We start from the raw sequence: 26,037 nt of genomic DNA, 5'->3' as shown, positions 1-26,037 counted from the left end.
CAGAAATCTGTACTCCTTCCCATGTACGCCCACTGGAAATGTTTCTGTCTTTTTTTAACTTCTGGAGCCTGTCCCTCATCTTAAATGCTTTGCATCTGGGGAAAGAATATGTATTTTCCTAGAGACAGATAAGAAACAAGGCTTTGGAGAAACTCCTCCTGGAGCTTTGCTCCCAGTTGTTAGTAGCATGGAAGAAGCTACCATCACTGACATTGTTCAGGCTTCTCAAGAGAGCACTCAAACCTCCCTGGCTTCGAGAGGTTTTGCACCTCACAGAGCAATGGCTTTACACATAAATGAAATATGAACTGCTCCCCTCCAGGTGCTCTGTATGGTGACTGCCAGGTGAGCAAGGGGCTCACACACAGAAGTAGCTGCTCTCTTTTGAGCTGAACTGTTTGGATTGCATCAGCAATTAAAAAACACCACAGCTTCAAGTACAAGCCTTGACATTGTCATAAATGGTCAACAAGCTCAAGCTGCTCATTTGAAAGGCTTCTAACAAAAACCAGGAAGGAAAACTCTGGGAACATCAGCGAACTTTTAAAAGCTACTTTCACACTGAGCTACTTACCGCATAGGCTTTAAACTGGCAAGAAGGACTAATCTTCAGCTGACTGTCCAATAGAGTATTTGATGGGAGTACAGTTTTCATTTTCCAGGTTTAGACTATATGGTAACAACTTTCATTAAACAAAAACAGGCCGGCATGATTTAAGACAACATGGGCAAAGCAAATTTCGCACATAACAAAATGTTGTTCAAACTAGCTACATTATCAATTGATATTTGTTAATATATTTTACTTTTTGGACCGACAAATGGCATAATAATAATAATAATAATAATTTTGTAATAAACACTGCTCCAAAATACAGGCTTCTGCAATGTTACCAGTATACCAGTTACTTCTTGAACACACTGGTAACTTTTAACAGTTTGTGGTTGATCTTAAGGGTTTTAGTCAAGCACTGTCATCATGTATACAAAATTTCTTTTTCTAATCTACTTCTACACTGCTTCATGTGTCAAGGATTTAGAGTAATTAATTTCAAGTAAACCAGTATTATCCCATATTCCTAATAAATCTCTATAAAGCTGTGGGCATTTTGCAAGCAGTAATTCAAAAACACCCCAAAAATCCTATTTCATGAGGATTTGTTATAAGGAACAAGGTGTAGTGGTGGGACACAATAATTAAATGCTTAATTAAAAATGCAGTGTATAGCACTTCCTAAAAAGCTAAGCATTTGCTCTGTGTGAAGGAGAGAACTTATGGATGAACAGATTGCAATGAAAACATTAGCATGAAGTATTTTCTAGGATGTGACTAATCTCAGACCTGTCTTAAATGTACTGTGAGGCTCTTAGGATTTTTCAGAGGGCCAAGTGTGCAGCAACATTCTCCACACAAGTTTTGCAGAGACAAAATGTGGTTTTTCATTGTGTTTCTCCCTGTCTCTGGCTTATGAGAGACAAAGACATGTCATTGTTCACCCTGCAATGTGACATACTTCATACCGAAGAATGAAGTAGAACAGTATTTTTCCCTTAGTTTTTTCCATTTATCCATTGTTTTTGTCAACCCGATAATTAAACAGTGTTTAAGCTGATAAACTAAGAGCAAAGTTGCTTCTCAGTAATTATATTCTCTATCATCAACCTATTTCATAAATGTGAATAAAAATCAAGGACTTTCTTACTACAGCCCTATGAGTAGCTATTCCAAGACAGAGGGGATGCCATTTCCCTGGCATCCCAATGAAAAGTAGCCTTGCTTATTTGGATTCAATATATGGATTCTGGTATATCCTTTTTAGAAGACGGAATATGTGAAAAAAACATGAGAACATTAGCACAGCTATAAAAATATTTTCTTTCCCATTTAATGTTACTAGGAAGATCATTTTCTACTGATACAAAACAGTATCTTTAGAGCTTCATACAGAAAATTATTGGGGATATCCAGTTAGGTTATAGGAGACTAGAGAACAGTCTAACTGTTGTTTGCCTGTTCATTCAAGCATTTAATGCCCTCAATTCCAGGAAATTAGTTTTTTGGGGTTGGTTTTTTTTTGTTTCTTTTTTGTTGTTGTTGTTCTTGTGGGGAGATTTTTTTGTTGTTGTTTGTGGGGGGTTTTTGTGGTTTTTTATTGTTGTTATTGTTTTGGTTTTGTTTTTTTACAATCCAGTTGATAATTTAAATTGGAACTTTAACCAAGAAAGAGTAAATAAACGCAATGTAAGATTCTGTTGTATAGAGTAGAAATGAGAGGGGCAAATAACTGTGTTGACTTATTTATTCTGTAGAAAATTTTTCATGGATAAGGAATTACAAAACAGCTAGACAACTTTAAGTGAAACTTTGGGGTCAGCTGCTAATTATGAATCAGTATATTGATCCTTGGAGATTGCTCCCAGAGGTTTGAGTACGTCTGCATGCCCATCTTAGGTCTGGATGAACTTTAGTTTAGCAGTAAATGTCTGCACCAGTTTTCAGCTCATTTTGTTCTCTGGATCTCTTTGCCCTTAAAATCTCAAACAAGGTCATATCTGATGAATACCAATATGGTCATGTTGTCCATGAGGAGACCCTTTCTGTTGATTTTAGGGAGGATTTTCCAAGTTGTGTGGAAAAACTGCCTCCAGGCCACTTTGGCTTTTAAACATTGGTGTGTGCTGGTAGCTTTAGGCAGGAAACTTGTTTACCCTCTACTACGGTTTTCTAGTGACATTCCATGGGCACAGTTCTGTTTCACAGTCTCAGTGATGCTCTGAGCTTTTTCAGAGACTGCTAGACTTGCCAGTCTGTTGAGGGCTACTTTTTTTCCTGTCAGCCCAAAGAACATTCCAAAAGGCTTCACTCAAGGCATCACTCTGCTGTGGTCCAATGCCTCTATCAAAACTCTTACAAAGGGTAAAAGAAATTGCATAAAATTGCATAACATTCTCTAGTCTTGGGATGCACCCTTCAGTCCTTGGCCAGCACCTATAGAAGGGCCTTTCTTCTGCAGGACTGCTTTAATATCATTTGTAAGTCCCTGACCTGACTAGGAAGATGCTACCTGTGTTCAAATGCTCTTCTTGAATAACAGATGCCAGACCTCTGGATCCCTCAAATATGGTCTATTCCATCTCTTTCTCCTGATTTTGTTCCATTCCAAAATTTCAACAATATTAGGAAATTTTGTCAGCCTACCTGATCCTGCTCTCAAAGGTCATACATATAGACAAAGGTAGGTAATTGTAGTCTTCTACATACATAAACAGAATGGTGTGAGATTTTTTCAGAGTGTCCAGAGATGGTGCATCTCTGGTTTTAAAGCAGCAGTGAAAGCTACAGTCATTACCTGTGATAGAACCAAAGCAGCATTGCAGATTTCCACTGCCGTAATCTCTACTAGTGAATTGTTCTCCAAGTGCCATAGTAAGAGTAATCTATCCTAAGATTTCATCTTCTTTCCTTTATGACAGAAAAATTCTTACATTTATATTTGGAATCTGGTTTTAAACACATCATCATCAGCCATACCTACCAGAAGGGAAATCTTTATTTTAGCTTTTGTCTGGGTAGGTTATCAAGCAGCCTGTTACCCTGTGGCCAGTATACAGTTTCTGCTTCAAAACTTAATGCATTTAAGTACTCATTTGCTAATGAGGTGTGGTGCTCTAATGAATGACAAACTTACGACTTGTTCATAGGAAAAAGGAGACAGGTTAGAACACTAACTGTAAAATGGGTTTTCAATACTTTTTAATCACCTTTAATTTCCATCTACTTTTTTGTTTTTAAAGTTTTCCAATTCTGTGCCAGCTTTCTCAGTCCAAAAGCATCAGGTGCACAGGATAATATACAGTAGGGATTTACCTGTGTTGCTGCCACAGCCTCTGAAAAGACTGCAGCATTACCAACAGCTAAACAAGTTCTCATCCAGAATGCAAACCTCCTTTCCTGTCCCCTTGCAAACACATGACAGAGCATGTAGAAAACTGCTTTTCTTAGTACATGCTATGCTTCATACTCCTTTGATCTCTGCAACATAAGATGATAATTCTCAAGGTTGCACTAAAGCCGGTTGGACATTGAGTTTGAAAAGCAGTTTTCAGTGGGGAAGCAGAGTAATTCCCTGCCAGAGGAGCAGTTTTTGCTAAGAAATCCTATCCCAGTAGTATATAGAAGGTAAAAGTTTTGTGTTCTAAAGTAAGCAAAGCACTGGAAAAACTGATCTATAATGAACTTCAAATTAACAAAAATGTTAGATTGCACTTTGCAACACTATACAGGAAGTCCCAAGACTAATTAGTTTCTCTTTTTTATACAATTGCATTTTCACAAATTGTTCTTGCTGTCACAGCTGGCCTTGGGACTATTTACATTTATTTTGCAAACATTTGGACTATCATTCATGTTGAGAGACAGCTATATTCCTTGCACACAAATACCAAAGGAAATTATCACAATCTGAGAAGCTTCAGCTCCTGAGGCTTATTTTAATTATAATAGATATAGCAAAACAATTTTAGGGTTGACTTTTTTTTTCCCTGTTAATTGTGGGATCAGCAATGGTCATATTCAGAATTTTTTAATTTTGACTTTTGAAATTTCCTCTTCCTGTTTACCTATTTTAAAACCTCTTTTATATACTATTAATGGTATTAAGTAATAGTTTTTATGGCAGTTTGTTAATATTTTCAAAATATATTTTAATTCATCTGAAGTTGTCAGGCATCCTTTGCAAAAAAAATCTAATCACTAATTCTTCCCCCTCCAAAAATTCATATTTTTCTATCAATGAGTACAATAAAATTTATATTAAAATTATTTATTTCTAATCTCTACAAAACTGCACAATTTTCCTTCCTGCTTTTTTTTTTTTTTTTTTTTTTAAATTTTCTCCTTCCCCTCTCACTTCTACTTTGTTTTTGTTTCTTTTGCTCTCATAACCTGCTCCATTTCCATCACCTTAATTTTCCAGCCTCCTTAAAGGCTGCATCACAGTCTTTCAGGCTAACCCCTAGGGTATGATGCTTTTCAAACAGCATAACTCCAGATGACACTATTTTCTACAAGAGTCACCTGGAGAAACTGGCAGCCCATGGCATGGCTGGGTGCACTCTTCACTAGGTAACAAACCGGCTGGGTGACTGGGCCTAGGGAATGGTGCTGAAAGGCTGCATCAAGTTGGTGGCCTGCCACAGGTGGAATTCCCCAGGGATCTGTGTTTAATATCTTTATCAATGACCTGGACTAGGGGATAGAGTGCACCCTCAATCAGTTTGCAGGAAAAAACCCCAAGCTGGCTGGGAGTGTTAATCTGCTGGAGGGTAGGCAGGCTCTGCAGAGGGATCTGGGCAGGCTGGTGGATGTGCTGAGGCCAGCTGCATGAGGTTCTACAAGGTGAAGTGCCACGTCCTGCTCTTTGGCCACAACAGCCTCATGCAGCTCTAAAGGCTGGGGGAAGAGTGGCTGGAAAGCTGCCCAGTGGAAGAGGATGTAGGGGTGCTGGTTGACAGCTGGCTGAACATGATCCAGAAGAGTGTCCAAGGGCACCCTGGCCTGTAACCGCTATGGTGTGCCCAGCAGGACCAGAGCAGTGATTGTCACCCTGTACTGGGCACTGCTGAGGCCACACCTCTAATCCTGTGTTCAGTTTTGGATCTCTCAATGCCAGAAAGACACTGAGGTGCTGGAGCACATCCAGAGATGGGCAGCAGAGGTGGTGAAGGGTCTGGAGGAGCACGAGTCTTACGAGAAACGGCTTGGGGAACTGGAGGTGTTTAGCCTGGAGAAAGAGAGGCTCAGGGGAGACCTTACTGCTCTCTACAACTGCCTGAAAGGAGACTGTAGCCAGGTGGAGTTCGGGCTCTTCTCCCAGGCAACCAACAACAGCACAAGAGGAAATGGCCTCAAGCTACACCAGGTGAGGTTCAGGTTGGATATCAGGAAGAATTTTTTCACTGAAAGGGTTGTCAGGTCACTGTCCCTGAGGGTATTTAGAAGACATGCAGATGTGGCAGTTCGGGTACATGATTTGCTGATGGCAGTGCTTAATGTGGCTTAATATTTGGACTGTGTTCTTAGAGGTCTTTTTCAGTGTAAAAGAGTCTATTAAAAAAACGTACCTACCCAATTTGTAATTTAATTTAACTGTGCTTTATTTAATTTGTCAGTCTTAGAGAACAGGGAGCTTTTCTGAGAAAATGGAGGGAATAGAATATTGTATGTCTCTCAGTATCCCACAAACTGTGCAATGACTCTAATACTTGAAATCTCTTAGCAATTTAAGGCTTTGAAATTCAAATAACTTCTCTCTCCTACAGAATCCTGAACTGCAAAATGTCCCGCTATCACACTGAGATGATCTGCTTTGCTAGGATGGTTAGCATCAAAAACAGAGAAAATAACCTGTGCTGACCAATGCAACCCAGTTAGGCTTTGTTTATATTCAGAGGCATGAACACTTCTTGAAATTTTTGTCTAAACTGAAGCTTAACTTTCTGCTGAGAGGCTTTGATGTCACAGTAAAAAGCACAGAAGGTGAAAGGGTTACCTGTCAGAGCTGGGAAGGATAGTTTAGACAGGTAGACGGATTTACAAAGTTTTCATGAGTATCTGAGACAATCTTTCAAAATGTTTCAAATGTAGAGGGAACTGTCCTACAATATGTGGAGAAAAAAATAGTTTCCTACACTTGAGATGAGTCCATAGCACCATGTGATGCATGGTATCCCAGGCAGGTTTCACATCTGGCATCAGCCTGCCTTTGTTTCTGTTTCTTCCTGTCACTTACTGCTTTCAGTAATGTGCTCAGACCAATGCTGGCATGTCCTTGACCTTAGCATGGACTCCTAATCACCACAGTCACAGAAATTTGCTTTTAAAAAATGCTTGAACATGCTATTACCAAAATATATATGCAAGCAAGTCAGTAAATCTTGGCATGCAGATCTCCTTGTTAATCAGGATTACTTTATTAGTATGCAAGTCAACCCACAAAGATTTACAAAAATCAAGATGGTAACTCCACCCTGCTGCAGGTGTGTTAAACAAGACAGAAAGTAAAGGCAGAAATTCAGGTGTGGGGAGCAGCAAACAGCTCTTTTCCCGGGAGCTACTCCACACGGTATCAGGTGTGAGAGACCAGGACTGCTTAGGACACATACCTGGCTGTAGCTCTGGATGGCACCTCTGGGCTGACTGCTGCGGGACGGGAGCTGGGCGGACGCTGTTTCACCCAGGGCGAGGGTCTGGTTGCTGTGGTAGCTGGCTGAGTACTGGAAGGATCCTTCAGGTTTGGAATTGAGCTGGAGTGCACTCTGGGAGAGGAGGCTGGGCCCTGTGGGGAAAAGATTTGAGAGCAGTCAGAAAGCCTCAGTGAAAGAGGTACTTGTACTCTGTCAAGTGAGACTTGAAATTATCAGATATATCTAGCTTCAAATTTTCAGAATTTGACTTTTCAGTAATAAAAATACATGCATTACTTTGTTTCCTTACCACTTGGTCATCACATTCAAGCAACAGACCACATTGTTTTCTTTGCAAGAAATGCATGGTTTTGACTGGTGAAGAAATTCTATGCCTGAACAAATCCAGTTGTACTATTTGATAAAGAACTCCTGCTTTTCAACTCAGAATAGTTGATGAGGAATTTTTTTTTTTCCCCTAAGGATAAGCCTTGTTTATTTCTCTTAATTATATCCAGTCGTTCTGCCTGGGAAATGCAAACTTGTCCCACCCTGGGCCCCCAGCACATTAGATCTATTGATTACTGCCACTGTCCTGTACACAGAGTGATGTAATACTTTGGTGCCTGCAGGGATGGATGGCAGCCTTTAAAATATTAATTGCTCTTCTCATCATGCAGGACACACCCTGTTCTCAGTGAATCTTTGATGACTATTTCTCAGCTATCTTATCTTTCCCACCACAGCACTGCACAGCAGGAGAGCCAAGTACAGGCAGGAAGCCTAAATTGAGGCTGCCAGACTGAAGGGCATGTCAGGACCATGAACACTGGCACTTTCCACAGTTATTGGGTAGTTCTGTGAAACTGGAACGTTCTAATCTTCAGTAGGTTCACGTAGAAGTGATTTAGCTTACCACATGAGCATAGCAAATTTCCCACTTTTTCCACACAGGAATCAAGTGCACCTGCAGCAAATTTGCAGATGACACCAAGTTGAGTGGTGCAGTTTCCACACCTGAAGGATGGGGTGCCATCCACAGGGACCTGGACAAGCTTGAGAAGTGGGTGCATGGAAACCTCATGAGGTTTAGCAAGACCAAGTGCAAGGTGCTGCTCCTGGGTCAGGATAAACCCTGGTATCAACCCAGGCTGGGGGATGAACAGATCCAGAGCAGCCCTGCCCAGAAGGACTTGGGGCTACTGTAGAGGCTGGACATGACCCAGCAATGTGCATTCACAGCCCAGAAACCAAACTTGTCCTGGGCTGCATCCAAAGCAGCATCCAAAGCCAGTAGGGGAGGGAGGGGATTCTGCCCCTCTGCTCTACTTCAGTGAGACCCCACCTGCAGTGCTGCAGCCAGCTCTGAAATGCCAGCACAGGAAGAAAACCTTTTTGAGGCAGTCCAGAGGAGGGCCACTAATTTAGATGGAGCACCTTTCCTATAATGAAAGGCTAAGAGAATTGGGACTGTTCAGTCTGGTAAAGTAAAGGTTTTAGGGTGACCTCATTGTGGCCTTCCAGCACCTGAAGGGAACCTGCAGGAAAGATGGAGAGACCTTTTATAAGGGCATGTAGTGACAGCACAATGGCTTCACATTGACAAAGTAGCTTTAGATTAGCTATTAGGAAGAAATTCTTCCCTGTGGTAGGAGGCAAGGGCACAAGTTGTCCAAAGAAGCTGAGGATAACACATCCCTGGAAGTGTTCAAGGCTAGGTGGGATGGAGCCCTGAGCAACCTGGTCCAGTTGAAGATGTCCTGATCTGCAGCTAGGGTGCTGGAACAAGATAATTTTGAAGGTTCTTTCTGACCCAAATCAGTCTGTCATTCTATGATTCTATGATACACACAGAGAGCTACATTAAAGAATACACACTTAATTCTCTCTCTGTCTTCACTGATACTAGTCTCTTTCAATGTCTGGGCCCAGGAAGTGAGATACAGGAGAAGGAAAAAGGGTTATACCTTGGCCATTGCGTAGGTTTCCTTTAACCCAACAGCTCCCATCTATAGCACACTCAGTGGCTCCACAGGGGTGACAGGTTCATCTTCTGGTTAGCACTAACAAGCTCACGAGAGCACAGAAGGTGACACAAGCCTTAAGAGGTGTGAAATGATTACAGTGATTTTGGTCCTACAGAATATGTGATAAGTTCAGTTTTAAACAGACCCACCATGGAAAAAATCCAATGAATTTACCAGAAATAACTTCCAGTACGTTCCTGATACAAAGGCAGTTTTTATGACCTTTAAGTCTTTGCTATGAGGATGTAAAGCTGTTCCAAAAAAATTTCTACTTAGAAAATGTGCAAACAACCCCACCCCGAATTACATGGAGAGTATTTTTTTCTTCCAGCCTATTTCTCAGGAAATGGCAGAATCATTATAACTGCTATTTTCCAAATCCAACCTGAAGTGCTCGTATTATAAACAAATCGTAGTAGGCTATGTAAAGAGGAAGTGCTGGCATCTAAATGTAGGCTGGGATTTTGACACTATTTTACATACCAACACAATTATACTGCAAAATCAACTGCATTCATCAGTACATTCGAGATACAGAACAAATTTAGAATGTAAGTTCTGGTCCCTGTACTTTGTCCTTACAAGTACAGAAGGAAGTAGGCTCCATGTATGCTGTGAGGCAAGTAAAAATGTATCACATCCACAGGATGAGCTGAAATTAATCCTCTATGGGTGCTTATAAATCCAGCCTTTGGTACTTTCCATTCCCTGGCTCTGCAAATAGGGTTTATTTAGCCTTTTTCCATTTAACTGGTTTTTTTGCAAAAATTTCTCCCTCTAATGAAAGAATTCTTTCACAGATTTATTTGTTATTTTAAGAGCATAAAGAAAACACATGCTCTAGTTCCAAAAAGATCTGCGAGGTTTATTTCAATCTTTTGGATTTTGAATTTTCACTGAGAATTTTTCTGTGATCAAGTGCATGAACAAGATCAAGTTCAGAAATTTCACAAAAGCATAACTTTCCCATGAGAAGCAAAGTTGCAAGAAGAAAGCAATTTTTGTGCATGAAAGTGTTTGTACTCATCTGAAAGTAATTATGCTGTGACATTTCTAAGCTTAAATAATGATTAAAACTATCACATGCTATGAATGCAATATGTTTTAAATTTTCATTGCATCTGGCTTTCAAGTGCTGCTTTCATATTACTGTGGCTCACTAGGGATTTACATTGCCAGCTAGAAACACATACATGGGTTCCCTGCACCATTTAGTTTAAACACTTCATGCACTTAAAGAAACTTATCCAACCCTTGAAAAAAAGAATGTAAAAGTTGGCACACATAGTTTGAAGTTCACAATATTGGTTTTGTTTAGCAGTTTTTATTTTGTACCTTCACAAGCAATAATGAACAAATAAAATGTACATACATTTCATAATTACAAAGTAATTTGAGAAGGACAGATATTTTAAATAAACCTAGAATTTTTAAATAAGCCCAAGCTACTGTAGAATAGAACAGTGGCTGCTCACCTCTAAATAGAAAAGCCCTAAATCAAGCATACAAACTAGAAGATACATTTGAGATCAATCAATGTGACCCATGAAAAAACATGAGTTCGTTTTTCAGGGACTACAAGCAGTCCTGCCTTGTCTGATAGGGAAAAAAGATAGATTGCTTTTCTCATTAACATTCTTGAGATTTCAACCGAAGGTAAAACCAAACCTTCTGAAGAGCCTGCAGCTCGCTCAGAAGTTTGTGTCCTGTACACTGATGGCTCTTGACAATAAGCTACCATTTCTTCCAGGCTAGAATCTAAACTCTGCTATGTTGGTATAAGAAAGCATTCATCCAACTGTTTTTCATCTGCTTTCAAAAGAGTTAAGGCAGCTGGAAATTCTCTATTTTCACCTATGCACTGGAAATGACTAGTTAACTGCTAGCACAATTCAGTCTTAGTGGTTCCCTTAATGAGACATAATTACTGCAATTGTTCAATTTAAAACAAACACTTCAGGTATCATAAGATTTAGTATAGCAGATATCGATGATCTGTAGTATCGCTTTAAAATTTTGTACCATGTTTGGTTTCTATTTGAGGGTATGGGGAAAATATAATGTTTTATATATGTTTCACCTTATGTTTTCACCACCACATAAAAAAAAAAAATTCGTTGTGAAAGAATATTGATGTTGGATTATTCAGGGTTGATACTACCAATTTTTCACTGATTTAGTTTGTGCTACTCTCCTCTATTATTAAAATAGTAGAAGTAAGAGGGAATATTCAGGAAACTAAGTCAGAGCCATCATAGTGCAAGAGACTGCTGTGGGCTGACTTCAAATGATGGAGCAGGGTAGATCAATCCACTCTTTGTCTCCAGTTTGGAGGACAGGTACTGCAGACCTTCCTCTTAACCTTGAGCAGAGCAGTGTTCACTGCACTGCTCACCCTGGCCTCTGTAATCCAGCTCAGAAAGGAGCTGGAAGGAGAGGGAGAGGGTGGTGTCTTGCTTGGGACAAAAGTGCACTTAAGTGGGGAAAAGCTGCTGGAGCACAGAGAACACCAGGCAAGAAGAGAACAGATGTAAATGGAGGATATGCTTACATCAGGGAGCCAACCCACATAGAAACTTTAGAGGTGATGGAGAGCAGAGGACTTTTCTAGGAATCAGATAAGGGAAACACGAATTTATTTTATGGTTTGGAGACCAGGTGCTGAAAAGTTAGAGGAAACTGATTCTGCCATTCAGACAGTGAGGAGAGGGGGCTTTCTGTGAAGCTGTTTCCCTTAGTTTATATTACCCACCTCTCTTACTGGCAGTTATGCTGGTTATTATATGGTTATTATTTTTTGTATTTCAAAACTTACTAGTTTAAGAGATATGGAGGACCTGAATGTACCTTGCACACTTACTTCAAGCCAAATGGGGACGAGCAGCAGAGGCAGTGCTCTCTTACTAAAGAGAGCAGCACTGAAGCCCACACTTGCCGTCTTCCCACCACACTGCACTGGACAAAGCAGTTTGCCATTGCACTGACCAGCCTGATTCTTGGCATTGGGAACACTGCATGTGGCCACCAGTGTACCCTGGAGAGCTCCAGGCTCCAGACAAACCACAGCAGAGGAGAGCTTCCACAGCATCTGCCTGCTTCTGCCAAGGGGGAGCTGGGGGAAGCCGGAGGCCAGGGTTGCAGGGTGAGCCCCATGCCGTGCCCCTTGGCCTGGGAGGGACCGGGATCTGCACTGGCAGGACTCCTTCAGGGGCCACTGCTTTTCCTTCTGAAAACACAACACACAGTGCTGAAATAAGGTGCGGTTAGCTATTTAAAAACCAAACTAAGGAAGTGAGTGGTCTTAAATGTTGAGACTATCATTAATTCAAGGACATCACAGTAAGGGTTGATTACAGGAAACAAAAGTGACGCAGAGTCCAGACTACTATTATCATTCATGGCTGGGTCAAAAGTGAGGAAAAAAATTAAATTATGAAAACATTTGTCTTTTTAATTTTCAAGAACAATATTTTCTTTGAAAATAAAATACTTTGCCTGTCATTTGTGCTCTCTTCAGACCATGTCCTCTTGCTTCTTATGTCATTCAGGGTAAAAAACCAAAAAACCAAACCAAGGAAACAAAATCACAACCTAAAAATTTAATTTTTAATTTATTTTTTAATAAATTATTCTTGAATGACAAGTGTCTGCAAGCAAAAATTTTAAATAGCAAAATAGCAGAATGCCAGGATACTTTCCAGTACCTGTTTATACTCTTCTAGCTAAAAAACCAAATCAAACCCAAACCAACAAAGAGCCAAGTGCATCAACACAGTACTGAATTTTGATTCAATGAACAGTCATTATGCTGACTGAGGCTTCAGTGACAGGCATCAGCCACCAACAGTAGTTGAAAAGACAGGAATCTTGTTTAGGAATCAGAGCTGGTGAGTCATCAGATGTTTTTCTACCCTTCCACCTGAGGGTAAGAACTAGTCTAGTGACCACACAAGTAGCAGAGATCACCTGAAGCACAGCCCATGGTGGTCATAAGCAGAAGAGTATCTTATATAAGAAAGTCAGTAGGAACTTGGTCTCCAGGAGCTTACCAGTGTCAAAGATAAGCAATATTTTCTAAGTGCTGAGAGACTGTTTCAGTACACTTACACTGACACTGATTAGAGATGAGGGGCAATGAAGCTCATCCTATTAAATTTGTAATATTTGTAATACTATCAGATCATGAGTGAGGTTTTAAAAACAAACACATGATGGAATCATAGAATTGTTAAGGCTTGAAAAGACCTCCAGGATGAGTGCAACCTTTGACTGAACACCACATTGTCAACTAAACCACAGAACTAAGTGCTACTTCTAGTAGTTTCTTGAACACTTCTAGAGATGGTGACTCCACCACCCACCCTGGGAAGCTTCTTCCAAAGCCTAACCACCCTTTCAATGGAAAAATTCTTCCTGTTGTCCAATTTGAACCTCACCTGGTGTAGCTTGAGGCTGTTTCCTCTTGTGCTGTTGTTGGTTGCCTGGGAGAAGAGCCTGAACTCCACCTGGCTACAGTCTCCTTTCAGGCAGTTGTAGAGAGCAGTAAGGTCTCCCCTGAGCCTCTCTTTCTCCAGGCTAAACACCTCCAGTTCCCCAAGCCGTTTCTCGTAAGACTCGTGCTCCTCCAGACCCTTCACCACCTCTGCTGCCCGTCTCTGGATGTGCTCCAGCACCTCAGTGACTTTCTGGCATTGAGAGATCCAAAACTGAACACAGGATTAGAGGTGTGGCCTCAGCAGTGCCCAGTACAGGGTGACAATCACTGCTCTGGTCCTGCTGGGCACACCATCGCTGTTACAGGCCAGGGTGCCCTTGGACACTCTTCTGGATCATGTTCAGCCAGCTGTCAACCAGCACCCCTACATCCTCTTCCACTGGGCAGCTTTCCAGCCACTCTTCCCCCAGCCTTTAGAGCTGCATGAGGCTGTTGTGGCCAAAGAGCAGGACGTGGCACTTCACCTTGTAGAACCTCATGCAGCTGGCCTCAGCACATCTACCAGCCTGCCCAGATCCCTCTGCAGAGCCTGCCTACCCTCCAGCAGATTAACACTCCCAGCCAACTTATTGTCAACCATCAACTTGCCAAGGGTGCACTCCATTCTCTTGTTCAGATTTTTGATAAAGATACTAAATAGAACTTGCTTCAGTCCTGGTGACAACTGACTGGCCACCAATTGGATGCAGCAACATTGACCACCACTGTTTGGGTCTGGGCATTGTTCCAGTTTCGAACCTAGGGAGGAGTGCATCAGTCCAAGCCACAACCTGACAGTTTTTTCAGCAGAATGTTGTCGGAGACAGTATCAAAAGCTTTACTGAAGTCTAGATAGAATAAATCCACAGTCTTCCCTAATCCTCAAGGCAGGTCACCTGGTCTGGTATGTGCCACGTGATCACACTCAGGATAATCTGTTCAATAATATTCCTCAGCACCAAGGTTGGGCTGACAGCCCTGTAGTTCCTTCTTCCAACACTTCTCGTAGGCAGGCATCATGTCTGCCAGCCTGCTGTTGTCTGGGACCTCCTTGGTCAACCACCATGATAACTGATGATAAATGATGGAGAGTGGCTTGGTGAGCTCTTCTGCCAGCTCCCTCAGCACCCTCTGATGAATTTCATCCTGCCTCATAGACTTGTGAGTGTCTAAGTGGCACAAGAGGTCACTTGCTACTTCCTCCTGCATTGCAGAAGGTCTGTTCTGCTCCCCATGCCTGTCTACCAGCTCAGGATTCTGGTTGTCCTGAGGATAACTGGTCCTTCTGATAAATACTGAGGCAAAGAAGGCATTAAATACCTCAGCCTTTTTCTCATTCTTGGTGGCAATGTTCCCCCTCCTGCCCAAATCCAATAATGGATGGACATTTTCCTTGGCCCTCCTTTTGTTGTTAATGTACTTATAAAAACACATTTCATTATCTTTCACAGCAGTTGACAGATTGAGCTTTTGCCTTTCTCATTTTCTCTCTGCATGACCAGATGACATCTTTGTAGTCTTTCTGAGTGGCCTACCCCTTCTTCCAAAGGTCATAAACTCTCCTTTTCCCCCTGAGTTCCGGCAAAAGCTCTGTCTTCAGCCAGGCCACCCTTCTTCCCTATCAGCTCATCTTTTGGCACATAGGGATGGCCTAGTCCTGTGCATTAAGATTTCCTTCTTAAGTGTGTCCAGCCTTGCTGGACCCCTTTTTTCTTAAGGACAGTTTCCCAAGGGAAAGTCTGATAAGATTTAAATACAATCACTATTTGTGATACATATTTAAGCTACAGGAGAGCAAGTTAGGTTTGCAGGAGTGTGGATTAACTCCATTACATATTCAGAGATCTTTATATTTTTTCTGTCTCACATTGTAGCACCATTGCTGTATCACAAAACTAAATACTCGGATGGACGTGGGCTTCTTTTAAAGGAGGAACTCCCATAAAAAACCAAGAGAAATTGCTCTCTTGGGGATATCACTGACAATCTGTCCCTAGTGTCTGGCTGTCAAACCTCTGAAGAGTTGCTCCCCTTTCCTAATCCTTAGACCACAGTATCTTACGGAATACTTGAAACATTTTAGCGTCATAATATCTAACAATCCAAGATAATATTACAGCAATAGTATGGTCAATCTCCAAAACAAATAAAAAGGCTGAATTATGAAACAGGATGCATGTATTACACTACAGAGCAGAATTTACTGTGGAACAAGTGTTCAGTAACACATTATCTGGTAGTTGTTCCATTATAAAATAAATATCAGATAATGACAAGTTACATACAGCGCTATATTGTTGCAAGAAAAGGGTATGATTATTTCAGTATTCCAAATCTATGCAATAATTACCTCTGATTTGGCTAAAATAATTACAGTACAAACAACAGAAACATCTACCTAGTCGCCCTCCATGAGGTAATAATTGCATGTTTGTTACCTGAGTTTTTCATATGAAGTGACAAACAAAAATAGAAGGCAAGTGAAAGGAGAAGGTTTTTTTTTTTTTTTTTCTCCTCGGGATTTAAAGTCAGTTGGCTTCCCATTTGCTTTTCCAAGTAAGTAGTAAAGTGTAGCACTACTATTGTGCTATACATCTCCATTTGGTCAGTCATCTATTACGATGCCAGTTCTAATTGACAAAGGAAATAGACCAAAACGTGCTTGAACGACCATTTAATTAGCTCCCATACCAATTATAAACAATGCTTCACTCACCTTCGATCAACTGACAAAAGTAGTAACGATAAATTATAGAGTAAGTGTAAATAAAGTGTTTTTAATTAGTGTAATTAATCACTTCACACATTCTTCAACCTGCCTTTGCTCATTTGGATAACAGTTGAAGAAAAACACTGGCAAAGCTCCTTTAATGTCCTTTAAACATTCATTTACAGAGTTAATAGGTTGAGGTGCCTCACATCCCAGTGAGAGGAACCACCTCCTAACTGTTAGTATATGCCTAATTAAGGATCTCAAATACCAAAAAGTCATCACTTACTTGCTTCTTCTGCCTCCCAGGTCATTTAGTTTGAGAGCAAGATATCGATTCCTACCCTACAACCTACTTTTTTGTTAGTTCATTAAAGTGTCTGTACTCCAAGTAGGCAGTTGCCAACCCCTCCTAAAGCTGAGTTGTATTTGTTGCCCAGTTTTGCAAAGGAATGGATAAAGAGAACAGCATAACAAGAGAGAGCTTTTGACAGTAACTTGCTGGTGTCCTTCCACAGTACCTGACATTAGAGAAGAGGTGATGATAGTAATGACGAGGTGGACAGACCCATTCCTGGTGATGCTAAATTCTTTGGCATCTCACTGGTACATCCTGTTTTCCAAGTCTGCTCCAGAATTAAGCTGCTCCATCTAGAACAAGGAGTAAACTCTCCCTCCAAATCAGAAGAGTAAGGAACACTTATTTGTCTGTTCTAACCCCCTCCGTTGCACTATGTCCCATTTTTTGAGGTCATCTGAAACATTCTTTGAAGAAACTCTCTCTAGCCAAGATGATTTAAGATGGTCTTGGAAAGGGGAGGAACTGAGTGAGCAGAAGGGAGGCCCTGCAAGTACCACAGAGGTGGCAAAAAGCAGTGACAATGCCACATAGGTACAAACCTTCTCCATTTTCTAGTCTCCAGGGAAGCTGTGAGAAATGCAAGGCGAGACTAGCACTAGGCAATGGGGAAAGTCCTTGGGAACCAGATGACGGAACTTTGTGGCAATCATAAAAAGAAGACATTTTCTTAATTACAGACAGAAAAGGGAGAGATTAAACCAAGGCAAAACTTAAGATCTGCAGTTGAAAACACAACTTGTCAGCTGAAACTGGTCGAACAGATTCTATATGCAAAGAAGGGTTTTCAAGGCACCTGTTAGTCTGACCTCAAATAGAAGATAACAAGCAGCTCTCCTATAGCAACAGCAATAAGCATGGCACCCATTCTCCCTCCAAATCTTAGACTAGAACTAGAATATGTCTAGGAAAATATTTCAACATCTACCTTCTAGGAGATATTAAATATTAAATATATCAGTAGCTTTGTACTACAAGACAAAATGCCAAGGCTGCAATATAGCAAAGAGATTGCATACCCTAGAAATGAAGAAAGTTGAAGGGCAAAAAAGGCAGGGGGAGGGGAGGAGAGAGGACACCAACTGCATACTTAAAATGAAGAAATAAATGGTAATACTTTTAAATGCTTAATCACAAGCAGCTCCCTTGTTATGAACCAAACACATCTCTTTAGATGAGAGGCAGCAATTCTTAAATGAGTACACTGAAAACAAAGTTGTTTTACAAAAAGGAAAGTCATTTATATGCAATGCCACGCTCTACCAGCATTAAGAGGGCTATGTTCTACCTACAAATACAGAAAAGGACTTTAGTACTGCTATAGAATATATTCTTAGGTACTGGAAAATAGGATTTTGTGGAATGCGACTGGAATGCGTTCACGACTGTAGAATAAGTTCATTTTCATCCAATAATTCTATAAATGATATATATCTGAAGAAATGATGCAAAAACTAGGCTGATACAATTATATAAGTGAACAATACAAGGATATCCCTTCTAACCCTTCTTCTGACCTAATTACTGTTGAAAAGAAAGATGAACACGTTATTTCAAAAGTAAGTGAAGTGGAAACAGAAACTAGTTTCATTAGATGCTGATTATTTTATGCTTTTTAGACAAGGTAACGTTTCTGCCAATACTGTGAGAAGAAAAGAGGCATCTTCTAGGATTGGAAATAATAAATCTCTACTTCCAAGGGATAGCAAAGCACCATAATGTCCACAAGAAGTAGTAGAAAAATATAAGACTTGAAGGGCATAGAGAAAAAGTAAGTTTGCATTCCATCCCAAGAGTAAACATTATTTTTTGATTCCTGGAGGATTTTTTTTTCTTAACCCTCATGGAATAAGGTAACATAGAAAAGCCAAAGTAATCCTGGCATAATAGGGTAACTTCAGTGTTAACTACTCAGATAGTGTATATTTTGCTTTTTATACCATATTTTTATACCATATGCTTTGCATAGCATTACTCCAGATGTTTGTATGAAATGTAAAACCAGCCAAATCTTCTTTCATAAGCTATACTGGTTAATGTCTGACATCAGGACAAATCTGGAATTCCATTACTCATGAGAGAAGTTACTGAACATGCTGGAGACTGGGGCTGAAATACATGAACTGAGCAAGAATGGACCTATACGTATTTAAGCTCAGAATACAGAAGCTTGCCTTGTCTTTGTTTTCCTTCTGTTTGTTTGTTTTGGATTTTTTTTTTTATATAAAAAAATCTATCCTCATCTGATTTTAAAGCCAAGGATAACCCTACTAATGTAAGCTTTTAATTAAAACTTTTTTTTTTTTCTTTTTCTGGTAGAAGATTAATCATTTTATGAAATTACTTGTTAAACCCTGCAGGTATCAAAACCAGATAGTCTCTGAACAAGATAATTTATGATTGGCCATTAGGACAATGAGCTTTATTGGAGCAATAGATAGACACAACCCAAGAACAAGATGGGTAGCAAGGCCAAAAACTAAATTACATTTCTGCATTACAGAAGACAGAGGAAAAATAGCATCCTCAAGCCTTTCTGATGCTGCTTCTGTGAAACTTGGCAACACTAGGAGTGGTAGAACATTTCACTGTAACAGAAGCTTGCTCTCTATTAAAATATCACTGTGGAAACACAGGAGAACTGTACCTGAGTGGGACTCCTTATTGGGATTAGGTACATTTGTGAACGTGAGCAGAAGAGGAAATTTGCATACCGGAGGAGGCACTGCAGCTTGCAACACAGACAGGAAGATCCAACTCAAAAGGAACTGCCATTTTTCCATTTGAGAAGCGCTGGGGTTTGGCATTAAAAATTGTTATTTTTTATTTGTGTTTTCATTATCAGTCTCCCATTTTTAAAGGAATAATTATATTTAAAATGGTGTGTGGGCTTTGTTTACAGGGAAAAAAAAGGCCAACTAAGTTAAGAACATATTTTGCATTATTAATCCTTATTTTTTAAGTGTTTATACCTGTGAAAACCAGCTGTGAACATCAACTGTTTCTACTCACCCTCTGTGCCTAGCGCAGCCTAAAATTGCTATCAATACTACTAAACTAATGTGTTCCCTTTTTATTACTAGGAAATAAAATCAGATGTTTATAGACATCACACAAATATGATGCACATGGAAGTTGAATGCATTATCAGAAAAAAAAAAATCAAACAGACAAATCTCTGATAGACCTAAATTAACTGCTGAAGAAAAAAAAAGTGCCCAACAGCTTCTGATTATAAAAGCCTATAAAACCGCTCACAGATATATGGATCTAATACAAAAGACATCAGCAGATCTATTATGCTATTATATTGTTCTATGAACTTAACTACTTGCACAAAACAGGTTTCCTCTTCTCGTGCAAAGTAGAACTCCATTTTTTCCAGACCTTTGGCAGGCTTAAATCCTGAATCTTTTCTATCCACAAAAGAAAATGACTATTTGGTCTCTGAGGTGAGCCAGTTCAGAATGTGTTTAGCTCTGCCTCAGAAGTCAATTAAAAGTAAGTCAAAAAGGTCAAAATTTTATTACAATCTTTTTCATATGCCAAAACCTCCTCTGCCATAAACCAGAAAGTATACCCTTCTGCTTTCTCTCTCTGTGTCCACACAAATGTGAACCACTCTCTGCTCTCACAATGTCCTGAGAAAATGCATTTCTCCATTAACAAGGCCAGAATGGAATAAATGGAAGCAGCTCCCTAATCCGCATTACCACAGAAGTCACAAAAATCCTACTTGATTGAGAGCTGTGTAAACTGCATGTAGCACAACAGAAATCAACCCCAAATCCATACCTGCCAAAATTTTCTCTTCCACATACATCATTTTGCATAGGCTAACAAGCCAACTACCTCTTTTTCCAGGGCTGCATCTCCACGGTGCTTATGCTCACAAGCTGGCATCGGCAGATCCCGGAATGATGTGGCTCTTGGCACTCCTGACTGTGCCGAGTGTGCAGGCACTGGCACTGCCACTGAGGCAGGAGCAGGGTGAGTGGTTTATCAGTCTGTCGTGGGGATGTGGGTGCATTTGTTTCCTGGCCCGTACCACAGGCACAATATTTACTGATGTTCTTTTGCGCTGCAGGTTCGGATGCCAAAAGCCTTTCTTTGTTCTGCTCCTACAGATGCTGCTATAAGTCACTGTCATCTCCTAACGAGTTTCAGTAGCTGCTTCCTGCAGTGGATGAGGGAACACCTGGTTGCCTGTAAAGGATTTGTGTTTGACACAGACTAAGCATTACAAGCTGATCATTACCTCTTATCCATCTTTGATATTGCTACTAATTGTTCCTGCTGTCCTGGTGTTGACTCTCATCTTTCCATTTCCCCCCCCATGTATTTTTTACCTGCTGCTATTGCCCTTTTTTTCTTTTACTATTTTGTACTACAGTACTAAAGCTAGATTGTGAGGGGTTGTTTTCCTTAGGCATGGATTTTAAGTCAGTTGCACAGCATTAAATGACACCAGATACCCAAATCAGATTCATCACAGGACAAGTTCAGAGATATGAAGTAATATTGTGATATCAGTAGAAACTTATACATATAAAACATGTTTCATCTTGCAGATATAAGTGAATTCCAAGAAAATCCATGTTATAGGTCACAGTACATTGAAAGGAAAATTCAGCCTGTAGGCTGCTGTGCAGAAATTGAGGGAAATCCTTATTTGCATGTTCTCATAGTGTTACCTCTGGACTCCCAACATGACACAACAATGCACAATCTGGGTTTGCTTCCAGTTAATGGAAAGCATGTGAAAAGTCAGGATAGCAAGGTGACTTATACATCGAAAATGTGTGTGGTTTTGGGGGGCTTGATGGATATTTTGTCTCTGAGGATAAATGGTCATCTGTTTTGGAACAAGCACTGAGGCTTTATTGCCTGTTATGTAATAAATGATAAAATAAAAGATAAAGGAAGAAGATGAAAGAAAAGATGGGAATTGAAACAAGAAAGGATGCAAAGGACAAGGATGTTGTAAGACAGAAATGGGGGGTTTAGGGAAAGATGGGGCACTAAGAAAAGGCAAGAGAGCATAGGAAGGGACAAGGCTGGATATTAAGATGGTGTGAGTGCCTCCAGCTGAAGAACTTCCTGAGGAGAGGAAATTGCAAGAGGCAGCCTGCAGAAGTTTAGGTCCAACAATATGGGCATTTACTGGGCCATCAGTTTTGAACAGCACTTCTGCCAGTGGTTTCTAGTGCTTTCCCCCTAGAAAGCTATAAACTCACCCAGGCACCTACCAATCTACACAAGGGCTGCAGAAGAATTGAGACAACTGAGGCCCTGCACAGGAAGGTGCCCACAGTAAGTTCTGTGCCACCCCTGAGGAAACCAGGGAAAGCAATGAACTGCTTCCCTGAACAGATGGGTCATTCAGCCTTCACCAGGTTTCCTGCTTGCAACAGCCATACATGAACTTGAAGACAGGCAGCAATCCAAAGAGTATTAAGATCAGCTGGACCTGAGTCCATCCTGAAGTAGATAGCAAAGTGTGTCATGAATCCTGGTGGTGAAAGCAGGTTTGGTCTCCTGCCTGCATAAGGAAAGTGGAAAGTCCAAAAAGGAAAACTTCACTCAGGCTCTTAAAGTAAGAGCACTGACATGAATTTCCCAGGATGTGGTATGTCATCAACAAAGATGTGCCTGTTATACCATCCTACACCCAGAAGGGCAGAGGTGATAGAGTACTGCATGACAGCGTTTGAGCTGCATCTCTTCTTGGTGCTATTCTCAATGCCTTTGAGCTTTGCCTGTGACAGAGAATGAAAACAACAGAGTCCAAGCTTAGGATGCTTAGTACTGATGGAGCATTTCCTGAGGCAGCAGTGGCTGTAAACAGTGATGCTGATATGTAAGAGCTGGCTCTCAGCAGCACTAGAGGCAGCCTCATTTCATCAAATCCTAATGTCTTAGTGAGGTGCAGCAATGAATCTACAGAAGCTTTTCATGGTCAGCTATTTTGTAAAGACATTCATCTCCTGCTGAGGATTGCCCCTGAAAAGCAAGTCTCTCTGATCAGTCAGTGGCTATTACAATGTTAAATGACTTAATAATTATTTCAGGCTCACAATTAGGGTGACTAGGGCCAGAAAGAGAAGAGGGTAAAGGAAACAACATGTTATCCCCATGTCTAAAAAATTTACATATTTAACAACTACTTCAAAAGACTGAATTTGACTCACAGTTGAGATGATTCCTTTACAACTTTCTCTGTGAGAACATACAATGAACAACTCTGAATTCACCCTTTGAAAAGTGGTGTACTCCATTACAAATAGGGCAAAGATGACTTTAAAACCCCAAAGTTTTGAAGCAAAGGTTAGCCAATAGCTTGTTTTAGAAGAGATGAATGGAGTAAAGAGAGGCACCCAACATGTCCAACCATAAATATTTACCCTAAATATATTACGATACTGACAGAAGTTTCCACAATAAATCAAAATTTCCTCAGACTTCATACTCTGAGATATTTATCTGGATCTATGAACTGTTGAGTCAGACACTGCCAGGTTTGCATTAATGCAGCAGACAGAAAGATAGTGTTCCCTGTGTTAGTCACTTATGCCACTTCTACTCTGAACACTCTGATCCTGAAATGGACGAGGGGGATGCACGCTTCCTAGGAGCTTTTTAGCTTGGAAACATATTCAACGTGATTTTATTAGTGTGTATGTTTACCAGGAGATCCCACAGGAACACCTCCTTTGTGTGCACAAAGAATGACTAAGCTGGATTGCTCTGGCTCTCAGAGCAGATAATGAAATGGAAATAACTTCATCTATCAAAAAACTGTGAGGTCCACTGTTGCCAAATTTCATCTCATTGAGCATGTTCAGCCATCTGACAGGTGGCAATTTCACAAAGCAAGAGCTATGGGATGGAAAACACATAAACACACATCCTTTTACACCTTCATTGTGTAAATAGTGCCTTTTTGTTTCAATCCATTTTCAGTATACATGATAAAAGCAGCTGATAAAGGCTGAAAATCATACAGGTTGAACAAGGAGTGGTTTTTTCAAGCTGGGACATCTGCTTTCCCACTGGGTAAGGAGGATCTCTGTCATTACAAAAAATTGCTGAAACAAAAGTGAATTAAGAGAATAAAGTGACAATTTAGCCTACCTTTCCAGCCTCATAATTACACAGCGGTTTTAAATGAAACCCAGATCTGTCTAATGCAACATCTGTATATAATTTCATGTGGTAAAATGTTCTTGTAACATAACTTATTCTTCAGAGGCAAAACCCCCCAGCATCTAAATGGTACTGCTACCTATTGTGCTGCATTTGGGGCAAATAGTTTTGAATGACTGAAAGAGTAAAATATATATTGTGAGATTGAGACCAGAGTGGTAAGCCATGCTTTTTCTTCACCAGAAGAACTTAAGACATCTTTAATTGCCTGCATTTCTGTCAATATGTAGCATCTGTGAAGTGCATTATGAAATGGCCTTAGGCAAGAAGATGATATTATAAAATCTGCATTGTATTTATTCCCTTATGAGTGTTCTGGATTCTGCAATTAATCCTGAGCACCAGGACAACAGGGTCACAGACATAAATAAAAATATATATCCAGAGAATGTGGGAAAAAAACCTCATCTTGAGTACTGTCAAGTGTTGTGTGAAAAACTGTAATCCTAATAGAAACTGTTTGTTCTAAAAAAAAATTTAAAATGAGCATTTAAAAATTAGCAAGACAATTGGGAAAACTATCCAGAGAGTTTTCTGATCCATGTCAACAAGAGCTCTGTTCCTACAGTCTGTGCTGTCAATTTAGAGAGCAAACAAGGAAAGTTGCCACAAGAAGTGATGAAGCAAGTGAAAAATAATGAAATTATTCTGTTTCAGTTCGAAGCATAAACACCAAAAGGTCTGTAAATCTGCCCCATAATCCTTTAAAGACCAGTCTTATGGTCATTTTGTGGAGGCTGAAGCAAAGGAAAAAGTGTGGAAAATTAAGAATAGGTACTTTAAATTAAAATTAGAGACTTCTGTATTAGCAGACATTTGAGCCTGTGGCTTAAGTAGGGAAGAAAGTGCCAACGGATGTGCTCAATAATCTTAGAAGTCTTCTAACCCTCCTTTTGCTAATGCCATGACAGAAGGAGAAATCACTGCCTGTCTGCACTGCTGTAGACTGTAAGGATGCAGCATATTGTGTAAAGACTCCATGAGCTTCAGCTAATTATCTCAGGAACTGTTTTGATGACAGTGTCATGTCATTCCTCTAATGTGGCACGCTAATGACCCACAGGAATAGGGAGACAAAGAAACTAATACAAGGGAAAGAAATATAGAACCAACTTTTCCTCTTGTTCCACTTTTACCTTACACTACCCATCTGTAAATGTACAGACATCATCAGGAAAAGGTCTTTTGGTCTTAACAACTGCTTAGAGGACTCCAGTTTCTCTGTCACAGAGGATGGACATCTGGGGGCCTCAGGCAGTTCATCAGGACCTTTCCCACTTATCTGCAGGCCAGACTGGAACCTTATCAAACCTTAATGACAAATGTCCTCAGCAGCCAATCTTCACCACTCAGACAGCTGAACATCTATGTTTACTCTCCTTCCTTCCATGCAGCTTTCCACCTTTTCAATTGTTCTTACATATAACATGAATGGAAAAAAAAAAAAAAAAAAAAAAAAAAAGGAGGTGCATTGACAAGGTAGTAAAAGGAATGGATCTGAAGTAGCTGTGTGATTTTGAAACAGTGGTGCAGTTATGGGAAGGGGAGGAAATAATGTCTTGTTCTTTTATCCTGCATTCTTTTATCCTTGGAAAATAAGAAGTATTAATTTTTTTGACTCCACAGTGCATACTTAGCCATCACAAAATTATTTTCATGTGCCTTTCCTCACTAAATTAAACCATTCTGCCATGAAAATACCTTTCCTGAGCTACATTCACTGTTCAGTACTGCTGTGTCTCCTGAAACATCCCTAATGTTATCTCTGTCCTTAGCTAAATTTCATTCCCCTGCATGTTTCCTCACCCAGCGATTTCGGGTCCTGCACTTACTGTGCATTCCCATCCCTCTTCCATGACTCGTTTGCAGCATCTTTTATGTGATTACATTGGCTCTCACACATCTGGTCTTTCCCCTGACCCTATTTAAGGTGACAGTTACTTATCTTCATTTGTGCAAAATCAGTACTTTTGAGTTCCCATTAGAAAAAGGTAATGGTGGAAGGAAGAAATATTTTCAGAGAGGAGCAGCCAGGCAAGCTGGGTGTTACAGCAATGTGGAGCAGGGAGGAGGAGGG

The 26,037-nt window shown here is 40.3% G+C and overlaps 1 protein-coding gene across 3 annotated transcripts in view; it reads right to left on the bottom strand.

Annotated features, from left to right (window-relative positions):
- CTNND2 (catenin delta 2) overlaps window positions 1-26,037 on the bottom strand; it is a 633,671-nt gene that overhangs the window by 270,981 nt on the left and 336,653 nt on the right. For all 3 annotated transcript variants that reach the window (XM_066326477.1, XM_066326491.1, XM_066326484.1), the window contains one exon: window positions 7,165-7,337. In XM_066326477.1, coding sequence (XP_066182574.1) covers window positions 7,165-7,337 — 173 coding nt within the window. The remainder of the gene's footprint in view (window positions 1-7,164; window positions 7,338-26,037) is intronic.

This window comes from Sylvia atricapilla, chromosome 1 (assembly GCF_009819655.1).
Source record: "Sylvia atricapilla isolate bSylAtr1 chromosome 1, bSylAtr1.pri, whole genome shotgun sequence".
Lineage (NCBI taxonomy): Eukaryota > Metazoa > Chordata > Aves > Passeriformes > Sylviidae > Sylvia > Sylvia atricapilla.
The sequence above is the reverse complement of the archived record's forward strand: the minus strand, read 5'-3'. Positions and strand labels throughout refer to the sequence as shown.